This window comes from Ambystoma mexicanum, chromosome 12 (genome assembly GCF_040938575.1).
Source record: "Ambystoma mexicanum isolate Mex_15411 chromosome 12, UKY_AmexF1_1, whole genome shotgun sequence".
NCBI classification, from domain to species: Eukaryota; Metazoa; Chordata; class Amphibia; order Caudata; family Ambystomatidae; genus Ambystoma; species Ambystoma mexicanum.
This window is the reverse complement of record NC_090936.1, coordinates 9,103,007-9,120,743: the sequence shown is the minus strand read 5'-3', so window position 1 is coordinate 9,120,743 and position 17,737 is coordinate 9,103,007. Positions and strand designations below refer to the sequence as shown.

Below are 17,737 nucleotides of genomic sequence, written 5' to 3'. Positions count from 1 at the left end.
TCATGCAAATCACAATATTTTAGAGACTAGATGTGGTATGTTTTATGGTTGGAACTGAATTAATCTGAGACAGTACCCGCTAGGATTCCAGAGGATTCCTCCAGTTGTTGCAGAGTGTGCCTGGGATGGCAACATTTCAACTGGTTTATGTGGACCCACTTGTCTTCCCCCGCTGCCAAAGGACCTTTGGGGATGTGGATTTTTTAGGCCACAGGGGAGATCTTGTCGATGATCTCAAAGGGTCCCTTCCATGTAGGCAAAAATTTGCGCTGCTTGGCCTGGTTCCTTTGGAAGTTGTATAGATAGACCCGGTCTCCCACCTGATATTCCTTCCTGGAAGTTTTCAGGTCATAATGGGTCTTCATACCATCAGCCGATCTTTCTAGATTCCGCTGAGCATAAGCAAAAGCATGTTGAAGGTGTTTCCTTAAATTCTCCACATACTCATGAGTTGTAGAGGCATTTATCAGTGTCTGCTCTTGGGTCCTGTAGAGCAAATGCTGCGGAAGCACCATCTAGCGTCCAGTCATCAACTCAAATGGTGACATTTTGGTTGCAGATGAAGGGGTAGATCTGATGGCCATTAGGACCAGAGGTAATCGGATATCCCAACTTGGCCCAGAATCTGCCACAAACTTCTTTAATATGCTCACAATGGTTCGGTTATATCTCTCTACTGCCCCAGAAGAAGCTGGCCTGTAAGCAATATGCAACTTCCTTTTGACCCCCAGTATCTCCCACATCTTTGTCATTACTTAACTGGTGAAGTGGCTACCCCTGTCTGACTCAATCCTTTGAGGTAGACCGAAACGGGAAAAGATGTGGTTAATCATCAGGGCAGCTGCAGTTTCTGCCTTGCAATTTGGGGCTGGGAGACATTCCACCCACTTGGTAAACAAGCATGTCACAGTCAACATGTACTTATTCCCCCTAGCAGAGCGAATCACGGGGCCTACAAAGTCGATTTGTAAATCTGACCATGGCAGTGTCATCCCCCTCTTTTGGAGAGGCGCACGGTGCGTGAGGGATGATGGCTGAAATTGTGCACACACAAGACACCCCTTCAAATATTGGTTGAGGTCCTGCCCCATGTGTGGCCAGTATGCAACCTCTCTTAAGATTTCCAGTGTTGTGTGAAACCCCCTATGACCGGCGGTGGCCGCATCATGGGTGTGACTTAACATCAGGCTTCGGAATGAGGTACGAACCACCCACTGGTCATGGCCAGCTTTGGATTTCCTTACCAACAAACCGTCTTGGATCCGGAACATTTTTGGACATTTCATCAACACTCTTAGGTCCTCTTTCCCAGTGTAATCGGTATCCGTCAGGGGAAAGTTCTCAGGGTCCTCAAGGTGCTGGTAAAATTTACCAATTATTGGATCCCCCTTCTGAGCGGTAATCAAATCAGCATCAGGGGTCTCCTTGCTCCATTGTGCAATTGAAAGGTCGTTGTGAGCATTTGTCTGGGACCTAGTGATAGCAGTGACCTGGATTTCCCCCAACAGGGACTCAATCTCAATTAGATCCCCTTGGATGGCCCCGGTTTTGGCCAGCTGATCAGCTAAGTCGTTTCCAGTTTTGTCTGGTCCCTCTACTTTGGAATGACCCTTGATCTTTTTCCAATAGATGGTCATCTCATTCGAGGTGACCAGATCGTCAATGTTTTGGATCAACTTCCCATGTTTCAAGGGTTTGTTATTAGCACATAACATGCCTCTGGTTTTCCAATTAACCAGGTGCTCCACGAACCCGTTCCGTACATAATCCGAATCTGTGATTATGACCAGTTCGTGGAGTTGATGCTGGACAGCAGTGAGGATGGCCTGATGCACAGCCATCAATTCTGCCACCTGACTACTTCGGGGACCAATTTTGTATCCAGCGGAGGGTTCTGGGGACTCATTCACCCATGCATTCCCTACGCCAGCCACCAGTTCTTTCTCCCCGTTGTTGTCAACATGGTAAGAGCATCCATCCACATAGACAGTGGGCATTCCCTCACACTTGTCTTCTTCAAAGACTTTGTGTGGGGAATTAAGGTATGCCTCCATGTTGTCCTTTATTTTTAGACTTTCGTCCTCGAGACAGTTTTCTCTGGCACAATCATGCAAGTCAGCCAGACCTTGCGCGAGGGGACTCTTCTTGTTTTGGCCATATCTGACCTCCACAGGAAAGCCTTGCATTGACAGAATCCAGGAAGTAATTCGGGAATTACTCACATTTCCGGCCCGGATTCTGTCACTTTGGAGATATTGCAGAGGCTGGTGTGGTGTCTCCACTATGATGTGTTCCCCATGGATAAACGGGCAGTAATTCTTCAATGCCCACACCGTTGCCAGGAGTGCCTTCTCACAGTCGTTGAATTTTTCCTCCACAGAGGATAAAGTTTTGCTCGCATAGGAGATTACTTTATTGACCTTGCCATGCTTTTGGTATAATACTGCCGTCAAGCACGTATTAGAGAACCCCGTCTCCAGGAAGAACTCCTTGTTTCTGACGGGGTAAGCTAGGCAGGGCGCTTGTGAGAGGCTTCTTTTGAGTTGTCTTACTGCCTCGGCTTGTTCTGGACCCCATTCCCACTTGACCCCCCCCTTCAGGAGATGAATCAGGGGTCTGGTGATCTCTGCGTAGCCCTCAATGAACTTTCTGCTGTAATTAGTCAGTCCAAGGAGGCTCCTTAGTTCCCGCAGAGTTGTGGGGTCTTTCAGTTTCTGAAGTGCTTCCACTTTCTTTTCCCTGGGACAGAGACCCTGAGGAGTAATCTCATGCCCCAAGAAATTAACACGGGTTCTACACCACTGTGCTTTCTGAAAGGAAAGTTTTGCTCCGGCGGCCCTCAACTGGGTCAGAACATAACGGATCTCCGCTATGTGTTCCTCCACAGATGAACTTTTGATGAGGACATCATCTACATAAGCCAGGTTACCCCTCGCACCCAGGTCGGGCATGGCCTTATGTAGGAAAATGTTAAATTCATTGCCGGAGTTGAGGTATCCGAAGGGAGTCCGGGTCCATGTATACTGCTGGCCCCCAAAGGTAAAAGCCAGCTTGTATTGGTCCTCCCTACTGACCGGCACGGTCCAGTATCCATTGGTCAGGTCTATTGCAGTGAATACCTGTGACCCCTGAATCTGGGCCAGCCCTTGGTCAATGTAGGGAAGAGGCCATCGGGAAGTATGGACCCGTTTGTTGAGCTCCCTAAGGTCAGCGCAGAGTCTCCACTGGCCGTTTGGCTTCAATATTCCCAGCACCGGATTATTGAAGGTGCTGTGGACTGGACGGATTATTCCCCTGGACTCAAGGTTCTTAATTATTTCAGTAAGGGACTCCATTGATGCGAGAGGCAAGCGATATTGCTTCACAAACACTGGAGTCATGCCAGGGTCCGTGGGGATTGTTGTTGTGTGGATGTCGGTGCGACCGCAGTCATATGAGTCTACCGCAAAGAGATCTTGGAAATCCAAGAAAACTTGTTTCAACTTTTGCTTTTGTTCCAGAGTCACACAGGCATCAGCTAGGTTGACTCTCTCTTCCACCATCTGCCTGAAGCCTGGAAAGACTTCTGGTTTGGCTATTTCTGCGGCCTACTCCAGCTGGGTGGAGAAGTCCCTGGTCAGAGTGCTGATTTGGACTGGGGGCTTCAGGTGGGAAAGGCAGCCCTCATGGACCTGGAAAATCACCTCATCCCTCCTGAAGTCACAAGTCACATCTTCCTTACCATAAGGGCAAGAAGTGTACACCAGGAAGTTCCCCCCATGCCGGGTAAAAATCCTGTCTGGTGTTGTATTGTCATCACTGTCACTGTCAAAGCAGTCCTTGGGGATTGGCCCTAACAGTTCATTACCTTAGTCTATGGAAAAATGTCGGTCATCAACCGCCATTCCAATAATGGTGCCTGCGGCTAGAGTAATACTCTTTAAGTCGCTGTTATCCACCTCTATTGGAATGGTGTCATGTTCTATGTTGACTAATGGAGTTGGGTTTACCCCCAACCCTTGCTGTTGGAGAGAAGCATTTAGATGTATGTAAGCATCAGGGTTTTTCAACTCTTGTCCCCTTTTAACTTTCACTTCCAGGGAGAATTGTCTGGTCCTTTCTGGGATGGTGACTTCCTCTTTAACCTGAATTTCAACTGCATAAGGTAGCAATTGAGCTGACCTAAATGCTTTTTCTGGATCATCAAAGCCCATGGGATTATCCGCTAATCGGGACCAAGCTTTGAAGTTTATTAGGTCCAAACTAATGGCAAAGCGATTGAGAATGTCACTGCCTAAGTAAAAGGCGGCAGGGACGTCTCGCAGGACCCAACAATTATGGACTATGCTCTTGTTGCCAATGGAGATTTTGAGCATACACCTGCTTGGCAGGAGCTGTTTGGAATTAGGTGCTTCCAGGTCCATTTCCCATTTATCTATCAGTTTGAATGTGGGAATGGATGGATCTTTTGGGAGTTGGCGAAACATGGCTTCGCTGATGAAGCTCTTACCGTTGTTCACACACACTCGAGCGAGAACAGAGTCCTTCCCATCATTTAATTGGACAGGGATGAACAACTGCTCTCCAATTTGCTGAATATCAGCCAGGCTCTGAGCTGATTTCACATCTTTCTGGACTATAGGAGTGGGAGTTTCTGATTGTGGATTAGTAAAGAATCTCAGAGTGTTTCCTTCCAGCGTGGAGTACCACTTTAGACTGGAAGGAAGGTTGATTTTCAGAAATAGAGAGGACCCTCCATCACCAGTCTGTTGTCCTACTGCTATTACTGTCACGTCTGGAATTTGGCTATTCTGGAAGTGAAATTCTACTTGGTCAGGTTTTTGTTCAACCATGTGGCAGGTGCCGTTTAAACTAACATGGTTGACACTCTGTTTTAATTTTATTGGTCGGCTAGTCTGGGTCCAGAGGACCTTGTTTACACAATCTATTAGGGGTGACAACCTTCTCAGGAGGTCATTCCCCAGTAAACAAGGGGTGCCCTCTGGAGTCACTACTATGACCGGGTGTTTCACCTTGTGTCGCCCGATCTTAATGTCCAAGTCTGCAGTCCCCTCAACGGGAATTTCCTTCCCGTCAAAGTTCTGCAGTTGTCCAGGAAGAGGGGTGAGAGGAATTTGGTAATTCCCTCCCCTTCCTGCATTCAGTTCATCAAAGGCCCTTCTGGACAGAAGGGTGGCTTGAGATCCAGTGTCCACCAGTGCCAAAATTGTACCCTGCCCCTCTACTTGTACCGGGGCATAGTATCTTCCCTCCTTCTCCTCAAGGGGGCACAGATAATGCACATTTTTGGATAACTGGTGGGCTAACTTTCTGGTTTTGGACATCGCTAGCGAAGAGATTTGGGCAGAATTCTGTGGAGAGCCTTGGGAATCTGAAAGAAAAAGTTGGCAACTGGAGATCAGAGCCATTGTGGGTTCCCCTGGCTCCGGTTCTGGGCCGCCCCCCCCTTTTTGGAGGCAGTCACCAGGATGGGTTTGAACCAGGGGATTTCCTTGCTGTTGGTTCTGGGATGAGATGGTGGGCGGCGGTAGCTCAGTCTCCCCATCTCCCCAGTCTGGATGTGCATCCCTAGGGACCCATTTTTCTTTGGGAGGAGTTCCCCCCTCTCTGAAGGAGAAGATCCTTTTCCCAGGATCCACTGAGGATCCCTCTCCCTCAAATTGGAAGATCTGTACCTCCTCCTCAAACTGAGTCTGTTTGGGTCTTTTGTTTCTCCTACCACCCCTCTGCTCCTTAGGAGGCAGACTTTCAGGGGCAGGAGATTTTGTTTCCGGTTCCTGGGTTTCCAGGGGCTGTTTACAAGCGAGGAAGGAAGCTTCCTCCAAGGCTTTACACCCCCCTTCCCCTTGTGCCTCCTCCCTGGGAACCGGTGAGTTATCGGGGTGCTGCCCCCGTCATTGTTCTGGAGTACCAGGTCCAGAGTTTGGGGCATTCTGTGCCGGCATGCCCATCTGAGGGTTCTGCTGCACCCTCAGTATTTCACCCAGATCCCGTGCCATATTTTGGACCTGGCGCTCTAATTGGGAAACCCGCTCAGGCTGATACGGGGCCCTGTTTTCTCCCCTGGGCTGATCCTGGGAAGGGTAGCTATCCCTTCTTTGGTAGTACCCCTGGTTAGGAAGATTTGGATACCCCTCCACCCTTGGCCTCCCCTCTCCCGGATTCGGTTGTCTGGGCTCAGGGAATTGGGGAAAGAAGGGTGGAGGATTTTGGGGCTGGAAATTGGGTGGATACCTGGGGAAAAAGTTCTGCCCAGGATTTGGAGAATTTCTGCCCTCCGGTGGGAAGTTAGGAGGGAAGTTCCCTGGGTTAGGTGCTTGGCTGGATCCCCCCCCTTGGGCTGGAGGAGTCCACACATAACCCAGGATGGGTCTGTTTCCCTTGTAACGGGGCTTACATATCAGGAGAGCGAGGGACCCCATTTGTGGGGCTGCCTCCCTGGCTCCCTGTCTGTGCCTGGCCCGAGGACCTTCTGGGCCTAGCATTATTAGGTGCAGGTAGGTTTTTAGGCCCCCCTATCTCCAAATCCAAAACGGGGGTGACCTTTACCTCTGCCACCTTGGCAGCAGCAGGGGTGCTGTTGGTTTTGGGGTTTTTGGGCGCATTATTTTTATTTTCTATTGGCTTCTGCACCTCATAGATCCGGGTCGCCTGTTCAATGACCCAGTCTAAAGATCTTTTCTCGTGAAAATCCCTCACGAGCTGGGTCATTATGTATTTGGGCAAGGCATGGAAAAACGTATTAATAAATTCTCTGCTATCCGTGCGCACCCTTCTGGTGGTCTGCGCAAAGGCACGTTTCAGTTCTTGCACAAACTCTTGTGGGGCCTGATCCTCCCCACACTGCAAGTTGTAGGCTGCCTTGCGAGCCTCTTGGGGATTTCTGTGAACAGAAAAATGTTTTAATATGGCCGCCCTATAGGTGGACCACCTGGAATGATTTTGGTCCTCCAGCCCTGCAAAGAAACTGGAGTACTCTGGGGAGAATGTCCACTTTACATATTGGATACAGCTTTGGCTGTCCTTCAAATGGAAAGTCTCCATCATTTGCTCAAACAACTCTAAGTGCTCCCAAACAGAATACTTGGCATTCTTATGATACGGCATGATGACGCTCCTGATTGCCTTAATCTGCTTCAATGGGTCCTTAATCAAGGCCCTTTTTGCCTTATTGGCCTTTTTGGTTCGGGTAACCCTGGTCCATTCATCTTCTGACTCAGAGGCACTGCTCCCAGAGGTTCTCGTCTGTTCTTCCAGGTTTTCCCGGATTCTGCGAGCCTGGGAATGGCTGGCAGAATGTGGGGACTTGGTCTCTTGTGTCCTGTACCGCTCAGAGGAGTCTTCAGATCCCTCCTTGCTGCCAGGATTTGATGGGTACCCCCCCCACTGACCTAATTGGGCAGAGGTTTTCAGGATGCCCTTAATGGGCCTACTCTCCTGGGGTTCCCCACTAAATTGCACTGTGCTTGGGTGCCCATACCCGGATGCCCGCCCCTCCATTCCTGGGTGGTACTGGCCTATGAGCCCCATGCTTCTGGCTGGATAGTAATCTGCCATCCCTGTGGCCCTGTGCTCATGTGCGCCAGGGGACATGGGGGTGGCAGAGTCCAGGGACTGAGAGAAATAAAGGCCTCTGGTACTAGGGCTCCTGGGGTTATGCTCAGGAGTTTCCCTTTCCCAGCGAACTTGGTCTCTATCCGCCCCTGCTCCCTGTTGCAATGCAAGAGCCTGCGCCTTCAGTTCCTCAGTTAAGGCCTTACTAGACTCTATCAGTCTCTCCTGCATCGCTACCTGTTGTTGGAGCCTATCATTGTGCTGGCAGAGAGCCTCATTCTCTCTCTGCGTTTCCTGATTGGTCCTGGAGCACTGGGCCAGTCTTTGCTGCAAGAGGGTTACCTCCTGAGCTGTGTCCCTATTGGCCTGCTCCTGTCTTGCCAGAGCATCCTCCACCCTCCTGGTGTGCTCTAGCAAGTCCTGGTGTTCTTTTTGGAGGTCACCCAGTCCCTGGTGGGCCAGGTGATTTTCTTCCAATTTCCTTTTTAAGTGGCAGACTTCCTGGCCTAAGGTATCCCTTTCCTGACTAAGAGCCTGCATCTGTGCCGCCAGGTCGTCCCTCTGCCTTTGAAAGGCACCAGCTTTCTGGCGCTCCTGGTCAAATTCTGCCTGGGTATCCAGGTCTTTCAAAATCAGTTTATTGCTCTCTGCCTTCTCCCTATCTAGGTGGCTTTGCAGGGTGACTACCTGCTCAGCACATGCCCTATTGAAGTCTAACTGTTGCTCCAGCTTTTTCTGGCTCTGCAGTAGGGAGTCCAAACCTTCTTGGTACTCCTTCTGCAAGGCCAGAAATCTGGTATCCTGGTCAGCCTTTTCCTGTTGCAGGATGTCCATATCCTTCTTTATTTTAATGATGTGCTGTCTACTCTCATTTTCTGACTCCTGGCTCCCCTGCAGCCTCTGCTCTGAAGAGACCAGGTCAGATTGGACCTTCTCTAACGCCATCTGTCGCTTATTCGCCAGATCTTGGCTTTCAGTACATTTATCCTGCATGTCTCCCATATATAGGTACAGGTATGCCGCTATCCTAACCATCTTGTCTTGTTCATCCTTAGCTTTAGGAGCCATGTATAGTTCACTCAGGGCCACATGTAGGGGACCCTGATCTCTCCATATATCTGACCCTGTTTCCGTGACCTGTTGCGTGATGGCCTGCAACCAGACCATCTGGTCCTGGTGAGTCCACTCACCTCTCACAAATAACTTATGTAAGAAGTGCTCTCTGGCTATTTTCATGTCTACTAAGGTCGTCATTCTAGAGATTGGTCTCTGTCCTGACTTACAGAAATTAGTATTTTATTTTTGCAAAACAGACCTTTTTCTTAGAGCGTTCCTTTGAGGAGTGCTTTACAGCGTAACACAGCGTGGTGATCCGACCGGATATGTGTATCTGGTCAGCTGGCACGCTGTATTAATCTGCACAAGTGATAGATCTAATCCAAACGTCCGGCACGAGCCCCCAATTTGTAAGGGGATTCAATTCAACACTACAGCTAAGTCAATGCCTAGTCTGGGATACTGAATGGAAACCCTTATTGATATATCTTTATGTCCAGTTCATGCGTTCTGGATGACTACCCCTATATAACACCCCTCTCTTAGAATCTCCCTGACCCCACTGAGCCAAGAAGTAGGTTTGTTTTGCAAATTTAAAAGATTTATTTGAAAAAATTAAACAATGTATAGATATATCACACTTTGATAATAAATTAATAATTGGATATCGCACTTAATCTGATATGATAAAGATTAACAACGGAGAATCTGGCACTAGCACACTTCTTTATAATCAATGATGAGTGGTTATAGGATGGATAAGATAGCAACAATACTTTATGGTTTCAAATGGATGCAAGGTGGAATGAAAATGCAGTACAGAAAATACTCAATATGCGTTCAACAAAACAATGTAATCACTTTTCTCTGGCAATTCCCTCCCCCCTTTTATGCAATGCAAGGAAATGGAAGGAAAGCACACAGTTCTCAGAAATGCAATCAAATGTAATTCAGTTCACCCCAGCAAGCTTACACTACAGAAGTTGGAAACACAGGCCCAAAATGCTTTTATATGTGCTGGCAATGAAGTGAAAAATATGCTAAAATGCTTTTAATTCCCTCTAGGAGGTTCAGGGTGAGTGGTATCAAGTTCATATTCGTCCAGGCTCACCCTAGCAATGATTCAGGAATGATTGGCAGGTTAAAAAATTTTTTCTTTAACGGAAGGCAAGCAGCAGCAGATTTTTACACGTGGAGAAACTTGCAAATCGCGGCAAAATGTCAAATCGCGGCAGATTTTTCCGAGTGCGCTGGGCGCGATTACAGAGGAACTACAAGGACTATCAATATCGTTTTGGGGTCCTAGGACAGCCTAGGATCTCAGCTTCCAGATGAAAGTTACTGCAAGTCTCTAGGACAAACGGTCACGGAGATATGAGCGATTAAATAAAGGTCGTTTTTCAGATTTGAAATTTTAAAGTTCAAAAAGACAAGTGCAGCTTGCAACTAGAAAATGACAGGTGACAGCTTTACAAATGACAGGTGACAGTTAGGAGGCAGTTCTACTTAGATTAAAATAGCTGGGATTATATTATTTTAACTAAGAGATTGGTTCTGCACAGTTCTACTATGTACTCACACTATATTCTTGAATTAAATGGGCCTCGCCACGGATCAGGTCAGGTTTTAGACTGGACTCTGGTCTCTGCACTTCACAGTGATCTGGGTCAGCTCTCTCTCTCTCTAGCCTCTCTGGATTCTGGAGATTGATGGATTTGAAGTCTAGATCTCTGGATGTGGTATGGTCCGGCAGAGTGCGTTGCAGCAAATGGAATTGAAGGTCCCTATCTGTCCTGTCTGTCTGCTTTTATGTGTTTTGAAAATGGGTGTGTGTGCAGCATCACTAAGCTCTACCCCTCTCCACTTGTCATTGGCCAAGCTTTCATTTCTCCCCTGATTGGGGGAGCTAAGTTGTGTCAGAGTGATGTCATTTTACAGCCTGCAGAAAGTCCACTCCTCCTGTCAACTTGCACACAAATCTAGATTTGAACCAAATACATATTTGCAGAGATACATATTGTTTTAAAATCATATGCACCCATCACATATCACAGGAGGTATCCCCTGTTCCAACTCTGCTCTTCCTGGGAGCTTGCATTCAGAAATGGCGACATTTGCACTTTTTAACTGGTTTCGCAATATCGGACATTACCCCAAATTTACACACATGTGCGCAAGGAGTATGGACATTAATTGATGAAGTGTCAGATTTTTCACATGCACACATTTTGAGTAATATCCTCTTTTCCGCTAAAACCCCCCTGAACATACCACCGGGTCCTAACACGTCTTAAAATGTGGGCAGAAAAATCACAAGAATTATGGTGTCATTTAAATAATTTTCACAAGTCCGTACTATGAGTTATTCATCTTTTTAGAGTTATGTTCTGGCCCCAAAGAGGTGTGGTTTCCCCCCAGCACAAGGTTGAATTTCTGGCTTTTCCAGTTCTGCCAAGCCAGCTTGCTCTCACAGGCAGTGCCACTCCCCTGTCCTTCCAGGAGGAAGCTCCATTTACGACTCCCGCCAATAAAACATTTGCCTGAGTCAGGACAGGGCTTTGTTCAGAGCTCCTGTATTCTGTGGAGGCTCCCCTTAATTCAATTATCAGAGAGATGGCATATCCTTAGTGTGGCCAGCAAAAGGCAGATAGGCCTGGGAATACAGCTGTGACTCAAGTTTCACTCCTGATGGGGGGTAGTTGCCAGGCAAAATTGGAATCTCTTTAAGCCAGTTTTTAGCTACATGTCATTTCTGTTCCCCAGTTTTCTGCATTCAAATACAACTAACAATTTTACATATGCAGCTAGAATGCTGATTCTAAGTTTAAAACTATGACATTTAAACAATTGCAACCTATGTGACACTCAGAAATAGGTCACTCATTTCTTTTAAACATTTAGATTTTTAGTGTCTTTCAGTCCACATTTACTTAAACTGCTGAAATCCACAGCTCAGCCTGTCTTGTTATAAACATTGTTTTGGGCTCTTCATCTTTCCAGATTTAGTATGCACACAAAATTTCCTTCTGCCAAATGTCTGCTGGTGTTCAGTGAACATTTTGCATATGTGCAATGTTTAAAATGGGCATTTGAAGCTTGCATTCAGGGAAACCAGGGTGGTTTTTGAAGCGCTGTTTTGAGCTAACCAGCGCTACTTTTTTTCCTTTGGCAAACCATTTTGGTGTGCGCACAACTGCGCAGCTCTCCTGGATTCTGGGATGAAATGATGGGCGGCGACAGCGCATCCCCATCTTTACCCACTCCAATGATTTATTTTTGTTCTGGGGTAAAATGATGGGCAGCGACAGCTTAATCCCCACATTTACCCCGTCTAATGATTCCACATGGGTCAAAACCCTCCACAGGGGCGAGTTTCTCCTTGGTGAGCAGACGGCTACTTCTCATGAGCGCTGGCGGGGGGAGTCTGAATCTGGCCGGGTCTTCATGGTGAGAAGTTCAAATTGTATATGTAATGGTCGGACCAAGGAATAGGGGAGATGTCCTTGACCCTAAAGGAACATTTGTAATTGGCGACCCAATGAAGGGTACGGCCTTTGGTGTGTGTGGGTTCCGTGATATTGTTCAGCCAGGCTAAGGCGGACACGGCTTTGTTCATGGAGGCTGCCTGGTAATCACTAGGGTTATTAAGGCCTAGGTTAAGATCTCCCAGGAGACTGGCTCTGGAAGATTTCTTCAGGCGGTGGGACAGCGAATGGATGAAGGCCTCTTGGAATTCAGACACTGGCCCTGGTGGGCGATACACAATATGGCGGGCAATGGTGCAGTTAGGGGAAAGCTTGGCTTTAAGATGACGATAGTCACTATTATGGCCAGGTTCCCCATCCAATATTTGGCTCCTACAGCTCCTCATTAACAGACCTATGCACAGGCAAATCAATGTCCTGGGTATTGGGTATAGGCAAGGCATAGTGAGCCGTATTGACACGTGTGCAGAGGCTTGACTGCTACTGCACAGCAGAAAACCGAATCAGACAAATTTCGGGGAACCCCTTTCCATGAAATAGTGTGCACCGAACCCACCCCCCTTTGCCCCACCTCTGCCCTAGACTAGGCCTATGCCGCCTGGCCTGCCATGTAGCGCTGCCCACTCTACTTGCTACTGGCATAATTGCATCGGCAAAAGCCTACCAACTTGCCAATGCCCTGCCAGTCTGTGTGCTGGCAGCGTGGTTTTTATCCACCGTACTTCTCTTTTTTAAGAGGGTCACTCAAGTATATGCTATGCCCCCCACCAAGGCACCTGGTGCTTGGGGCCAATCCCATATTCCTTCTGTGAGGTGCCACCTTGCGGCACACAGTCGGCTGTTCTAGCTAAGTGCACTGGCAATGCACCATTCCAAGCATGTAGGCCGATCAATTACATGGGTTTCCCTCTGTCCACAAACGGTCACCATGAAACCTAGAAAGTGTGCTTTCCCTGGCTGCTCTGAGCATTGCCAGGGAAAGGTTTGGCAACGAGGCAGCCCTGCGGCAAAGGCACAACCCACTGACCTCTAGCAAATAAAAGGACATATTTAATAAGACGCACTACTACGATTTGTTTTTTGATTGTAATACTCCTATGTGCAAAATGCAAAACCTAATGAATGCATGTTTGTGTTCATGCTTGCGCAGGGACTTGCGGGAGAACTATTGCCGTAATCCAGACGGAGCCGAGTCGCCCTGGTGCTTCACAAGCGACCCCCATGTCCGCATTGGCTACTGCTCCCAAATCCCGAAGTGTGATGCTTTCAAGAAACCAGGTAATGGGGGCGCTGCTCCTGATCCCATATTGGGCCGGCAAGACATCGCCATGGGTTAGGGGGGTGGGGGAGCGGGGGGGGGGGGATTTGGGTGGTGATCTGTGGACCGCTTTAGAAATATGACGTCCCTGAATAGGGTGAGAATGTTACACTAAGGCATTTCACCAAAATGCCTGGGGTAGCGGAAATGACAATACACTACTCTTGACCTCTGACATCGCAGGAAGTGATGTCATCTGACCCCACCCCGAAGTGACATCACTGGAAGTGATGGGGCACGTCCTTTCATCCCTTGACAAAACAGGAAGTGGCATCACATAGCATTGTTCTTAAGTACACTATGAAAAATGTGGTTACAATAAACTGTAAAGTGACATACATTTCATACAAGAATGGATCACCATATGTATCATTAATATCAGTGTGTCTAGGCCCATATTACCAAATTACTGTGAATGCATGCAGACGTCCAGGGCCAAACCATAATGATGTGTTAATAAACTAAGTGCTATTTTGTAACATTATATACTGAATGCAAATGAAATAATATTATATATCACAATTAGTATTTATTGGAACTCGAAGCATGTGTATATTTAAAGGGTGCATTTTTCTAAATCTAAATTATAACGGTTATACAGTAAAACAACAAAACAATTTGTGAAATTCAGACAATTTCGAATACATTTCGTGCTCATGGTTATGTTTAAACCCATAGCACTAAACACAGTTCAGACCGCTGGTGTGAAATTCATTGTGTGCCTTACTTCAACGAGTAAAACACTCAGCGTGCCAGAAAGTGAACCTTAAACTCAAAATCTAAAATTTAAGATTGAATTGTTTAATATCATAAATAGTATAAAATGTTAGTCAACCTAGACTAGCTTACTAAAACAATCCTTTTTTAAATTGAATTTTATAAAGAACCATCGCTGGCTGAAACGTTCCCATAAAGGCGCTCATGTAATGCAGATACCCAGAAATAACCAACAATAACCATTTACTGTCAGCTTCTTAAGAATTTACCAGAGCCTGAATAACGCTCGCTCCACCCTTACATTCTGTGCTTAAACAATATGTCCAGTAGGAATCAGATTTGTACATAGTTATGAATCTATACAATCTTCCAAGCGTTGTCATAATTACTGAGTGTTTAGGATTAGGTTCAGCAAATACATGCTTAGCTGTCGCCAACATCGCATCACTTTTACAAATACGCCGGGTACGTTCCTGTCGCGGAATGTTATACCTAGCTCCTTGGATTACCAACAAAGGAAGTTGGCTAAACCTCCGTTTCAGTAACGGTGTTCTCACAGCGGGGCTAGGGCAAGAGAATACGTCATTTTCAGCCCTAAGGTAGGCATGTGTTACACTGGCCACATCTGCGTAGGAACCTAAACTTGTAAGGTGGCCATAGTTCTCGGTCCAATCCCACGGTCGTATTTAGCTTGTTAGTACTTGCTTCATAGTTACCAGACTATTACCCTGGTTAAATTCAAGGGTCCAAGCTATATTCGCAAAACACTTTACCATCGAGTTAGTAAAATCATTTGATTTAGTTGTCCTTACCAAACCACTTCCCGTAGGCAACAATGCGAGTAGTTGACATCTTGGGTTTCTATTCGTTTTCAAGTCTAACATTCCCTGCCTTATAATTGCTTGTCCTATTGAGGATACCAGGCCAAGCTCCAGCCTGATGTACTCAATAGGTGTAGACTGAGGCAGATCGAGGGTCCTTTTCCAAAAGTATCCCTCAATACTGTCCAACATACGCAGGTCCTCCATGGCCAGCGCATCCAGTCCATAGAGCACCATCGTACACAATATTGAGTGTATGATATAAGCACCGCTTCCAGGGAATATCCAGCCGTCTGATTTGCAAATATACAAACCAAGTTAGTAAGGTCTTTGGCTCTAATGCTTTTAGTTTCCTTTATATAACTTTAACTTCTAGAGGGGCTCTTTTTCAAAGCCAAATACGGGTATTTTCTTATGCATAAGTGCTTCATATAGAAATATAGAAGAAGGAAAATCTGAGCTGAAACTCAGTCCCGGACGACCCCCTAACCGGAAGAAGCACCAGCAACAACATGGCCGCTAATGCTATTAATTTATTTGCTATCCCTGCAGCTCCAGCCATGGACAGCTACCGTGAAAGATACCCTACCGGCCAAACCTATGTATCTGCTGCAACACAAACTCTGCCTACAATGGACAAAGTCACAGGATAGAGCTGGAGACAACCGCATGGACTGAATGGACTAAAAGCATTCAACCAAAACCGGCATGCTGCAGTTCGTTGGAGAAATGCCGACGACATAGCCACGTTAGACATGAAGCACATGTGCAATCCACGCAATTGGATACGCATGCACCAATCTAGACGAAGAACACGTACAGTTCAATGAGATAGAGGACGGTGACACATGAACGTGCTGATAATGTGTATTATTTTATCATTAGGCTCGCTATAGCGCCGCAGAAACGCAAGAAGAGCTTGTTTATACGCGTGCAGACGCTTACATGCAACGAATCCTATGGAAGGAAAGGAGCACTCAAGGGACCTGACCGACCGTAAAACTTTTACTAACCTATGGATACTATGAGAACTCCATAACCCAAGCCAGAGCAGGATTAGGGGAATACAGTAAACAGCAATGGTCTCTGAGAAAATTCCAGACTGCAAGGTGCTGTGCTAGCAGAATGAACAGCAGACTGCCAAGGCCACCATGTTGCAATGCGACATTCCACATCCCGAAGCAAGGTCACATCAGCAGCAGCAACGAATTTTCCCTGTAAAATACACATTCATTAAAGGCAATTGGGCTTGCAAGAGTGAGCTCCAACCAAGTAACTCGACCAAGCTGGGAATAGGCCAGGACGCAAAGACTGGGAACGAGCTGCCACCCCACGGTTGGACAGCAACATAATTGTTACCTTCAGACACCTTGTACGATGGGAATTGAACACTCTCATGGCATTAGTCACACACACGCTATGTAATACGCAGACACATAGTTGCAATTCACTGGGAACAGGTGTCTGGGACAAACTTCGTTCCCAGTCCACCAGACTTCGGGGGGGCCCGCAGCCTGACCAATCAGTACTTTGGTTGGCAACCCTCGCCATCTACCCCCAGAACCCAATCACTGTGCTCCCTTAATGTAACTATTTAAAAGTAATACCTTTTGGGGATGATCCAAGTACACCATCTGACATAGTACTGTTCATTAATCTATAGGGTTCTATACTGGACCTACTACTCGGGAACCAATCCTGGGCCTTGATAGGTTTTGGAGGGAGTCTACTAAGTGATGAAGGTTATCGCGTCATGAGTGTACTAAACTGGCCTGTGAGCCAGAATGCAGCGAGATGGGCCTGAATTTAGTTAAGGCATATGACCACTGTGCGTTTCGTATTCGAAACCACAGCAACTCTTGCTCCTTGTGTGGACCTCGCCTTCTTAGGACCAGGGAAGACGTTGGGGCCGTCCCAGAGCAGGGAGTCTGCAGACCCGTGGCACGACTCTGCCGGTCACAGAAATGACCCTAACATTGGTACTCATTTATCAACCTCATCGGGAATAAAGGCGGAGTTGACCTTGCCAGAGTTGAACCTGCAGATCACACACAGATTGCAGCAGCAAGCGCTCAACCCACTGAACTATCTTACCGCTATAGCTACCTGAGAACCAGCCACTCCAGAAACAGAGAGCCACATGCTGCTGGCCACAGCCCAGGCGCCTGAATTGAAAAAACTAATGTTTTTGGGAGACCAGAAGGGTATCAAGGGAGACTTCAGTGGTCCCAGTTGTGACCCCTAAATGACGTCCCTGACCCTATTCGTCATGTCCAGTCCTGTTGTGCTCATGTGCTCCTATAATGTGGCGACCCAGCATCATGGCAGTTTCAAAGTGCCTTAACCCCTTAAGTGTCAAGGACGAGTATACAAGACTTACATATTAGTCTGGCAGTTAAGAATGCTAAGATTGCCGGGAGTGGAATGCGAGGAGTAGGTTTTGTGGTTGCTCTGCACTGCACCGTCATGCACAGGTGTCCTGCACCCCTCTGAATGAAGAGGACTCGAGCCTGCCACCCAGGCACACTGGACGCACTGGTGTAAAGGCTGAGCAAGCGGTCGCTTGGGAGGATGACTGCGCACAGGTAGGGCTATTGCAGAGTGCGGGGGAAGTCAGGCTGCTCCATTGGTTTCGGTTGCCCATTTAGTTTGGCGCTGAACACATCACGGCACACTCACCGATGCACCTGGCTCGGTGGACTTCATCTATTATCGCCAAATACATCTCCGTGAAATATCTCGTTAATAGACCGTTAATAGACAGGCTGGCATTCCTTCCCTGGCGC

General features: G+C 47.3%; 1 protein-coding gene across 2 annotated transcripts in view; it reads left to right on the top strand.

The window, feature by feature from the left end:
- HGF (hepatocyte growth factor) overlaps nucleotides 1-17,737 on the top strand; it is a 179,762-nt gene that overhangs the window by 107,313 nt on the left and 54,712 nt on the right. For both annotated transcript variants that reach the window (XM_069627802.1, XM_069627801.1), the window contains exon 9: nucleotides 13,246-13,373. In XM_069627802.1, the coding sequence (XP_069483903.1) occupies nucleotides 13,246-13,373 (128 nt within the window). The remainder of the gene's footprint in view (nucleotides 1-13,245; nucleotides 13,374-17,737) is intronic.